The 11203-nt window shown below is 38.9% G+C and overlaps 1 protein-coding gene and 1 pseudogene across 1 annotated transcript in view; one reads left to right on the forward strand and one right to left on the reverse strand.

The window, feature by feature from the left end:
• Nucleotides 1-335: 335 nt before the first annotated feature.
• On the reverse strand, nucleotides 336-2200 carry LOC138170399 (transforming protein RhoA pseudogene; annotated as a pseudogene).
• Nucleotides 2201-7901: 5701 nt separating this feature from the next.
• The window catches only part of AKAIN1 (A-kinase anchor inhibitor 1), a 5324-nt gene continuing 2022 nt past the window's right edge, over nucleotides 7902-11203 (forward strand). The window contains exon 1 of the mRNA XM_069099477.1: nucleotides 7902-7941. Within this exon, the coding sequence (XP_068955578.1) occupies nucleotides 7902-7941 (40 nt within the window). The remainder of the gene's footprint in view (nucleotides 7942-11203) is intronic.

The following is an 11203-nucleotide window of genomic DNA, read 5'->3' on the forward strand; positions in this document are numbered from 1 at the left end:
GAAGCTTGACTGTACAAAGTTAAGAAGTCAAGATTTACTAGTACATTAGTAGAGATAGTTTTCTCATGGAGTTGTTTTGTCCTTCTTTCTCGAAGAGGACTGTGTCAAAGTGATGCCATGACCTGCAAGTTAATTGGATTTAAGTGAGGGAAGGCTGTACAAGGTCACCAGCTTCACTTTCTCCTCTAGAGTCATCTGGGTCCAGGGGCAAGATATAGATCAGGATGACTGGAGTATAGCCAAAAAGGGGAGGAGAGATTCAGGATGTTAACTATAAGGCATAGTAGAATTTTTAAAGAGGAGACAGTTCTGAATCTCCAGTTGCCTATTAGACATTCTTTTTTTTTACAGGAAGTTTAGAAAACTGCCTTTATTCTATTAGTAGTTGGAAAAAAATTAACTGATACAGAAAAAAGTTTAGTCAGCTGGAGAGGAATGAGAAGTTCCAAGGGGACTTTGGCCACCAATAAAGAGAATGGGTAGCACGCTCCCCCCGGAGATTAAGGGGAGTCACCACTATAAGAGTAAGAAATAAAGAAACATTGTATAGACCAAGATGCTGCAACTTGAGTTCAGACCAGTCACCCTGAACCATGGCGTTGCCTTGGGTTGCAACTAATTTCCCATTCACTGACCCCAGGCTCCAGGAGACAGGGTGGATACTGGGCTATGTTGTGCAGAAAAGGAACTGTTAATGGCTGTCATTCACTGGAGAAAATGACAAAAAATGATTTCAAATGTTTTTCCATCTGACTTTATGTTCAAAATGTACTTTCTTAAAAAACAAACAAACAAACAAACCCAAAGAGACCTTCTGTAGAGATAACAAGGATCAGTATTAGGAAATCCAATTATACAAAAAATACTACATCTAAGCTGGGGGAGATATATTTATTTTTTGGTAACATACATTAAGTGGCACAAATTACACAGTACTCTAAGGTAACATGAAACCACAGAACTGCAGTTTTGCCACAGCTGTATGGGGACTTGCCATCTCTGGCTGGGACCCATTTTCAAACAATTGGATAATACCCCAGAGCTATACCAATAAAAGCCTTATAAGAGGTCCTTCTCTGAAGTGACTTTGTATTTATTCCCCAGAGGGCCCTGCAGCTGACAGAAACAGGACATGTTAGGTATAAAAGTAGTTAAAGCCCAAATCACAAAAGTTATCACTTTTTCTCTTTCTAGAAAAAAACAAGAAGTTAAGAATTCCCTTGAATTAGTGCCAGATGTGCTGGTTGGGAGAATGAAGAAGGTTATTAAGAATAATGTCAGAGGGACCCTGTTGTGCACAGATGTGTTGGACACAGACTGTCATTAAACCATCATGGTTGGCTTCTAAATACTGGTAGCAAGATGATTTCTAATTTGTAAATCTCTTAAAGTAAATTATAGATAAATGAAAAAGGCCAGTAATCATACACTAAGATTAATAAACAGCACTTCAAAAATTAAACGAGTGAGGGTTTGGGCTTTCCACTGTTTACAAGACAAGGCACCTGGATTTTTTCTTTCCACGTCTGGCTTGCAAAGCCTCTCTTGCGGCCATTTCAAAAACCTCCCTCACACCGTCCTTGGTCTTTGCTGAACACTCCATATAACCAAATGCACCAATCCGATTCGCCATATCTCTGCCTTCTTCAGGTTTCACTGGCTTCTGCTTCATCTTGGCCAGCTCCCGCCTCGTGTTCTCATCATTTCGAAGATCCCTTTTACTCCCAACCAGGATAATGGGCACATTGGGACAGAAATGCTTCACCTCCGGAGTCCAATTATCTGGGATGTTTTCTAAACTAGCAGGGCTATCAATGGAAAAACACATCAGTATAACATCGGTATCTGGGTAGGAAAGAGGTCTAAGGCGATCATAATCTTGGCCAGCTGTGTCCCACAAAGCCAACTCCACCTGTTTTCCCTCCACTTCAATATCTGCTACATAATTCTCAAACATTGCGGGCACATAAACTTCAGGGAATTGGTCTTTGCTAAATACATTCAGCAAGCATGTCTTCCCACATGCACCATCACCAACTATAACCAATTTTTTTCGGATGGCGGCCATAGCTCAGGCGTTTCTTGAGTCCCTCCGCGCCAGGCAAGCTGCTCCAAGAGCCGCGCGTTCTAGGTCTCAGGCAGTTTGTAGACAAGAAACCAGCGGGCACGCGGGCGGGGAGAGGGCGCGTGGGCGGGCGCCGCCTATTAGACATTCTTAACTGGCTATCTCATAGACATCTTAAACTTAACATGCCCAGCTAGCTCCTGATTAGTGCAAATAAAAGATTCCCCAACTGGGTATGTATGTTCAAATTTGTACTATTCAAAGTTATTATTATGCAAAATGTTGCAATTGGTTCTAGTCCAGTGGAAGTATGCAATATAAACTTGAATAATGCAGCCACTTCAGGAGATTCGTTCTTCACACTTATCGGAACCTAACTCTCCTGCTTAGTACTACTACTATTTAGCATTTAGATAGTACTTTAAAGTTTGAAAGATGTTTTATTCATATTGTCTCATTTTATCTTCACAACTCTAGAAAGCAGGTGCTATTATTATCCCATTTTTACAGATGAGGAAACTGAGGTCAATTGAAGTTAAATTACTTGTTTAGATCACACAACTAGTCATGAGGCCAGATTTGAACTAGATCTATACTGAGACCTTCAGGCCCAGTGCTCTCTCTATTCATTGTTCAGCCTAACCTCCTGATTAGAATTTTGACTTAACATAAGGAAAAAGTTGCTAACTACAACCACCAGGTAGCATTAATAGACAGAATCCTTGTCCTGTTCATTAAGAAGCATCTGAGCCCTCACCTCTGATAAATCTCACTTCTCTGTAGTAGTTATAGTTCAATAAACCCTAGTCACGCGGTCTTGATATGATGGAGTTGGCTCCCCATAGTAATAGGAGGCATGCTTGTATACTACCTAGAGTACTTTAAATAGAATAAATTATAAACAATAAAATGATGCATAACAATAAAGTAATACATTATATATGCCTATATATGTTTATGTGTGTATATTTATAAATATATATATATATATATATATATATATAGAGAGAGAGAGAGAGAGAGAGAGAGAGATACACACACACACAGAGTTCTAAGCTATAGCCCTACAGTCTCTTTCAGAGCCCAAGAGTCTCCAGAAAATATGTAAGGTCTTAAACTAAGGACTTTCAGGAAATGTTCAGTTCAGTTTGATTAGAACCAAGAACTCAGGATATAGGAACTGTCTCAAGGATACAGCATGGACTCAGGATCTAGTGTGAATTGAAGGCAAGTGTTTTTCTTTTTTTTTTTTTAGTTTTTGTCACTGACAATGACCTCTAACAAATTGCTGCTGTAGCTAGCCTATCTTTGAAGGCAGATGAGTAGACTGAGTGGCAGGCTCTGACAATGAGCAGTGCCACCAATCCAACTTCATGTCTCTCTGATGTTCAGATCTCTTCTTCTATAACACCTCTGTTACGGTTGCATCTCTTCACTTCATCTCTTGCTCCTCCTTTCTGTAGCCAAATCCCTGACACTCTATGCAGGTAGGGGAAGGTGAGCCAGAGTGAGAGACGAGCTATATGATAATCAGAGTTCTCTAAAAGTGATGTTAGTGCCCTGGAAGGTAATGAGTTCCTCATCTCTGGTGGCCTTCAAGCAGAAGATTCATGACCTCTTGTTAGACATGGAGGAGATTCCTATTTAGTTGTGAGTTCAGCCAGATGACCTCTTGGGAGCCTCCATATAATGATATTCTGTAAAGGTTTTACATATCTGCTTTTAGAACATACTATAAAGATTAAGCATGTGAGGCAAGAGTACCATAACCTAGTTGAATAAGCATTGGAACTGGAGTCAAGGACCTGGGTCCAAATCCCAGGTCTGACCTTTACAAACTGTGAGGCCTGGAGCAAGCAATTCTGAGACTCAATTTTATTCATCTGTAATGTGGGTCTAATAATAGTTGTATTCCTTAAATCACATTTTTTTTTGAAAGCAAATAACTTTGTGATGATTCTGGTTCTATGGCATTATGGGTACTTTCATTACCCAAACTAGGTTGTTTCTACTATACTGGATATTCCTGATGCTGTCTATGTAACTCTTTTCACCAGCTTAGATCTGTTCAGAATATAGTTGAGGGAAGGGAGAAAAAGACTCATTTAGGAAAGTCTGAAAACAAGTTTTACTTTGAAAAAAAGGGCTTAGAAAAGTTTGCATTGGCCCCTGAGAACCTTTCTCGTACCTTTTCAAAGGATTACTTTCTATCTAATCCCCCTTGGTCCCATAATTGTATATTTTTTTCAACTGATGAGGCTTCTTGAAGTATGTGCAAGCGGGAACCTTGGGGGACATTCTCCAAACTCCATTTCTCATCAAATGAAAGCATTTCCCTTGTGTGCTGGAAATGATAGACAACGTCAAGGGGGGATCTGACACCTTTTGCTTTTGAGCCTTTTCTTTTCTCTTTAAAGGGTTGGCAAGAAAGGCTTTTAGGAGAAAACAATTAAGGTGTGAAACATAGCCATAGTATTTTCCTAAAAAAGATTGATTTTCTCTTTAAAAGGCAGCTTTTCTTCTCAAATGCCCACCTCTTCTAGGCATATAGTTACAACTGAATCTGATTAACTATACCACAGTTAGCTCTCAGTTTCCACCCTTAACCCCTTTTACACACTGATACTGACATGGAAGGGATCACAGGACATCATTATTTGACTGGTATGAGTATAAAATTTGCAGGCAAACCGCTATGTGCTTAATTTTCTCCATATAGAAAATGGACATTTGGAGCTATATTTTTATATATTATATATATATTATATTAATGTCCTCTTGTACATTAATCCAGTTTGCTCACTAAGAAGACTGCGTTTTGAATGATATCCAAAGAAGATAGATCAAGAGGTATCAAACAGGTAGAAACAGCTTAAAATGAACTTGGGAAATATTTTTTAAAAGTAAATAAAATACACATGTGTATGTATGTATGTGTATATGTATATATATAGATAGATATAATATTAATATGTGTTTTTCTAAGTCAATGTGCAGCCCATAGGATCCTTATATATGGCTTAGCAGTTCGCATTTATATTTGCATTTGATGCCACCACAACAGCTAATTATATACATAATTTCCCAATCAAGCTATTGCCTTTTCCTTCCACATTCAACTGGAATTTTTATGAATTGTTTGAAAAGAATCTACTAACAGTTGTACCTTTCAGTCCCATTACTACAGAGTTTATTACATGAATGAAGACAAACAGGTCAAAATATGTCCTCAAACACGTGTCATAAATGTAAAAATGACAGGTGCCAGTTCATTAACAAGTCTCACTGTGACTTAACTATTTAAGACAAATAGTAAGTCAAATATTTATCATTTGCTAAGTACAAAACACTCATCTAGGCATCAAGGAGATACAAATAGAATTTAAAAACCCCACCTGTTCCTTTCACTCAGGTGTCAAACTGAAATAGAAAGTGACTTCAAAATCACAAATTAGCATTATCTGTGTTTTATGGCATTTTCATTTATTTTGCTAAATGTCTCCTAATCACATTTTAATTTTGTTTAGGTGCACTCAGGAGTTTTGCAGGTGGGGTGGGGCAGGTGGGAAGTCTGAGACCTCTGTTCTAGAACAACACTTTTTAAACGGTGGGTCTCAATCCCACAGGGGGTCATGAAACATTTGGCAACAGTTAAATGTTTCTGAATGCACAAAATATCAAAAATTAATTCAAAATCCAACTCGTAATGAATCTGAGGTGTTTCTGGCAGGGCTTGCCCATGTTGCATCATGTAATTTCACTGCAGCCCTGGTTCTGAACACAAAGCATGCCCACTTCATACTGCACATGCCCTCAGGCCATGCAACAAAACTGGAAAAGGGGTTGGGAGTGAAAAAAGTTTAGGAAGCCCTGTTCTAGAGAACACAGCATGTCAAATCAATACAAATTTATTATATATATATAATGTGCCAGACACTGTACTAAGTGCTGGGGATAGAAATATAAGCAAAAAGAATAATAATCCCTTCCCTCAAGGAACTTACATGCTAATTGGGGAAGATAAAACATAAAAGGGAAGCGGGGAGGGGCATACTAATGGGCATGCTGGTCAAGTTAATAGAATCAGAAAATTGAATTTTCAGAATTAATAATATAATAAAATAGTCTACAAGAGAGGTATACATACACGCATGAGAAAGCAGAGTAGGGGAAGCTCATTTTACATTGGATGAAGAAGAGACAACATCTGAGCTGGGTTAATAATAATAGATAGGATTTTAACAGGTAAAGATTATGACTTAAGAGGATTCCAAAAAATAGAGCAAGAGAAAGAGAAAAGCATAAACTGTTTTGGGGTGTTTGAGAGCTAGAGTTTACTATCCATTGGAGATAGTAGTGTGGGATAAAACTGAAAAGGAAAATCAAGCTTGAACACCAAACGAAGGCACTTGGGCTGCCCTGAACACACAATGGGAAGCTGGTGGAGAGTTCTGATCAGAGTAGTGATTGATCAAGAAAGCTTCACGTGCCACCATGATGAGAAGGACAGATTGGAAATGGGATGGATTAGAAGGCAGTCGGAATAAAAAGGGAAAGGGTATAAAAGAGGTTTTGAAATAGAATCAGTTAGGTTTGATTAATTGATTAGAAACGTTCAGGGGGGAGGTTAACGATAATGCCGAGGTTTAGAACATGGCTTGTGTCATTAACTCAAATGGGAAAATCCAAGTGGATTTTGGAGAAAAGATGAGTTGTTTGAGCAGCTTCTGTGGAAATGTCATTTAGGCATTTGGAAATGCAGGTTTGCAGGTAAAAGCTGGCCAAAAAACAACGAATTTCACAATGCCTATACGGGTTCCAGTCTCCAAGGCACTTTTTAAAAATGTTATCATGACTTTCCTGGAAGCAGGGTCCTCAGCTTCTCCACACGGCAGGTGCTATCTGCACTTGAGGCAGTGTTTGTTACACCTCACTGAATATCTGGAAGTGATGAAGATAAATTCCAACATATTTCATAGAAAAATCCTGTAGTTGCTACCATCCCATTTAGGAGAAAAGGAGGCGAGTGTGTCTGCTCTTTTTGAGGAGGTGACAATGATTGGCTTATGGTAACATCTGCTTTCTCATTTCTTGTAGTTAGAAGAGGAGGCGGGGATGAAAGAGTAGGTGAGACTTTTTGCTAAGCTGGTCATTCCCATGAATCACTTGAACTTTTATTTTAGGTTTTGCTTGGCAGTTTTTGCATTTTGAAAGATGGGTGATTTCATCACTGTCAGGATTTCCTCCACCAACATAGAAAATGTCGCCTTTAAGAGTTCATGATTTGCCTTTGGGCTGAGGAAAATGATTTCCCTGGTGTTATAAGCATGGGTGATTTGCTTCTTCAAGCTTGTTGAGACTTGTCCTTGGATGACAGAGTTCATTACTAGGCTTGTAACCAAAGTTTGTCATCTTTCTGGGACCAGCCAGATTTTGTGCTCTGTTAACATAGCTCAGGTCACTGTGTGCAGAGATGAGGCACTGGAGGGGGGTTCAGTGCATGTCTGGGTGAAGGACTTCAAATTTTTGTTCTGGTGGGAATGGTTAACATTGGAATATCTAGTAAGCAAAGAATTTGGGAGACCATAGTTCTTGTCCTAACCCTACTACTGCTGAGTATGGGAAAGACTAGACTTTCCTTCTCTTTTCCATACTAGGGAAAAATCTTTTCCCTTAGGCTCATTTTCCAAACAAGGCAAAAATAGACTAACTACATTTGCCCCATTTGACATTGTATATTGCAATGGACGTGTGAGAATAATTGTGAAAATGCTTTTAGTTCTTGAGAAGAAAATCACTATTTAATTATTAACATGGTCAGCAGATAACCTCAGTGATGGAGAAAGTGCCTTTGGAGATTAGCAGTCAGGCTGAAGGTGAATCCATGTTTAAATCAATTCAATAGCAGATCTACATGAACTTTTGAAAACTGGGACCAGATTACAGTAGAGCTGATAGAACTTTAGACATGACAAGTTGGTTAGTTTTGGTTGCTCAGATATCTTAAGACTTATCTCATTTTATTGGGAAGGAGACAGTGCTAATCTTAGAGTTACTGGATTTTGTTCTCATGCTAGCTATCTTAGAAATCACTATTCTTGGATGTTTGTTTCTGTCCTTAGTTGTAGCAGCAACCACACTGGCATACCCAGGATGGCTGCTAAGACAGGTTCTTAGATCTTCTTTACTAGGAAAAATAGCTGTTTAAGAGGTCAGTCATCTTTTTTAAATTATATTCACTAGTTCAGGGGACAAGGCAGCACCCTGAACTTCAAAGAAAATTTAAGCAGAGAGATAAAGACCGACAGACAGGGCTCTGCCTGAATCAAAGCAATATTGCTATATACTTTACATACATCCCTGGATGGAGAGAGCCTTTACATCTGAGAAGTCAGGAGTTCTGAACATACGGCCACTCAGAATGTCAACCAGGGAATCACAAGATTCTTTTCATAAGCGAGCCCCCAAAGCAAAATACCAACTCAGTATATATATGCACTTCTCAGAGTAAGAAGACATCACAACCCTCATGACTTATGCCTTATCAGAAATTAGCAAAGGGTGTGAAAGCCTTCCTACAAGCAAGCTTCCCTCCCCAAATAAGCTCCACATGAGGCATATTAATGGGTGGGGAAGATCATATATTCCATTAGTCCTACCCTAAAATGGTAGTGAAAAAATGTCTGCAGGAAAGGTTGGCCTTTTGTAAAGCTTCAGTTGGACAGCACTGAACCTGGGGTGATTTGAAGGGTCTAACAAAGGCCTTTTTACCTCAAAAATATCTTTCTTAGGAGGCAACATGCTGTAGTGGGATAGGAAGAACAGCCTGGGTCAATTACTATATGCCCCTGGGTTAGTCATTTCCTTCCTATCTTACACTATTTCTTTAGCATCCTTAGATCATAAGCTTTACTTACCTCAAAGAGTTGTTCTAATGATCACATGAGAGACTTCATATAAACGTTCCAAAAATATTAAAATACTCTAGAAATGTCAATTCTTGTTGCTAATGCTATTTCTTGACTTTCTATAGATCTTTCAGAGATCCAACTAGTTCCTTGGGTTTCATCAGTCTTTTAAAATGAAGATAACCACAAAAGGCAAACACATCAAGTTGTTATTAGTCATTAACACGATTGCAACATAATTTTTATTTAAAAATGTGACAGCTGATAGCTGTACCCTTAGAGACACAAGGGCAACTGAGTTTCATGACAGGGGTGGGGGAGAGAGGGGAAGATGGAGTGAGACAGAGAAACAGAGAGGGAGACAGAGTTGAGACAGGGAGAGGGAGAAAGAGGGCTAATCAATTCTAGCGAGGAAGAGAGACAGGGAGAGAGAGAAAGGGAAGGATGCACAGGAAGAGGTAGAGTAAGGAGAGGGAGAGACAGACAGACTGACAACATAATGCCTGGGAGGGAATACAAAAGATATCAAAGATGCTAAGAACAGATGTGACTTACTTTATGCTTTTGTCTGGGGTTTATTTTTGCTTATGTGAATTTATTTTGCACATTTAAAATAGAAAAATAACTAAATCTATTCATCATTCTCAGCGGGATATGAAAGTGGCCATGCAAGAGCTAATTATTTGGATATAGGCTATTTCCATAATTTTCAGCTAGGTAATAAAACACACACATTGTCATAGGTTATTCTTCACTGACTAATTGAATTAAATTCAAGAGGTTTCAGAGCATATGGTAGATCACAATGGTGTGACCTCCTTGACACTTTAATAGATAGTTCTGCTTTCTGCCCAGTTGTCATTTACCCTTTAGGTACTGTAATAGAGTGCACTGGTAATCATTGCTCTCCATGACAGTTTTCCAGGAGCATGAAATAGGACCATGTCGTTATCTGCACATCGTGTACTGGTCTAGCAGTTTTTTAGGTTAGTTTTAACTTTCCATTCTTCCTCCTCCCCCACCCAAATTTCTTTTAACTTTGCCGTTGTCACTGAAACATTCAATTAAAACAAAATTACATAGACTTTTCTTCTCCTATATTTCCCTATCATGAAAGAACCAGTCTATTTTTGTTTATTTGTTTTTTGCATCTTGTTTTATCTCTGTTCCTCTTCTATTCCCCACCTCATCCAATATGTGACAGGAGAGCTCTCTGGGCTTCACATTCCCTCACCGGAAAAATGAGGGGGGATGCATTCAATGATCTTTAAGGACCTTTCCAGTTATCAAATCCTATGATACTTTTAGTTTTAACAATCACATTGCTTGGTTATGTGATTGTTTCCATGATCAGAGATCTGAACTTTAAAACCGTGCTCTAACCTCAAGTACAGCATAGATTTCTACCTTGTTATCTCCTTCAAATTGTCCTTCTTCAGCTTGCTGCACTGTACAAGTGTAAATTTTCCAGGAAAACACCTTTGTTTGAATCTTTTATCTCCTTCTCATGGATACCTTATTAGTCTCTTAAGTATTTTGTATTGAATTTTAGGCCCTTATTTAAACCGGTGTTTGTCATTTTAAACAAGTTGAGTCAAATTCAAACAAGCACTGCACATTTAGGTGTTCAGCTATCAGAGGCTTCCTGAAGCCAGGATGCACTTTCATCATGTGTGGAGGCCTAGAGGCCATGAAAAATGGATAAGGAAATGGGTTCCCCAGAGTTTTCTTTCCCTTTTCCCTCTGTCTCTTAGCTTCCCTGACTTTCTTTAAGACTCAGCTCAGATTCTACCTTCTGCAAGGAGGCTTTCGCCATCCCTGGTCCCCTCAGCTGCTGATGTCTTCCTCTCTGATATTACCTTCCATATATTCTTTATAATTTAATATGTATGTACCTGCTTATTTACATGCTATCTCCCATATTAGAATGGAGCCTCTTGAGCAAAGAGACTGCTTTCGGCTTTCATTTCCAGTACATAGTGCATAGAATGTGATAAATAATTCTCCTTGCCTGGACTTGATTTAATGAAACAAACTTTAACCATATAATGGGCAAACTGAGAAGTCTGTCTTAAAGTGTCTCCCTGAAGTCAATAGCTGGGCTGGGGAGAAGTTCCTTAGAAATTAGCTCCCCGATAAGACTCTACCTACAACGATGCTAATAAGAAAAGGCAGCATTAAGGGTGTGTGTGTGTGTGTGTGTGTGTGTGTGTGTGTGTGTGTGTGTGTG

Source organism: Petaurus breviceps, unplaced genomic scaffold, assembly GCF_028583685.1.
Source record: "Petaurus breviceps papuanus isolate PSGF00001 unplaced genomic scaffold, PetGlider_PUasm1.0 38, whole genome shotgun sequence".
Classification (NCBI taxonomy): Eukaryota; Metazoa; Chordata; class Mammalia; order Diprotodontia; family Petauridae; genus Petaurus; species Petaurus breviceps.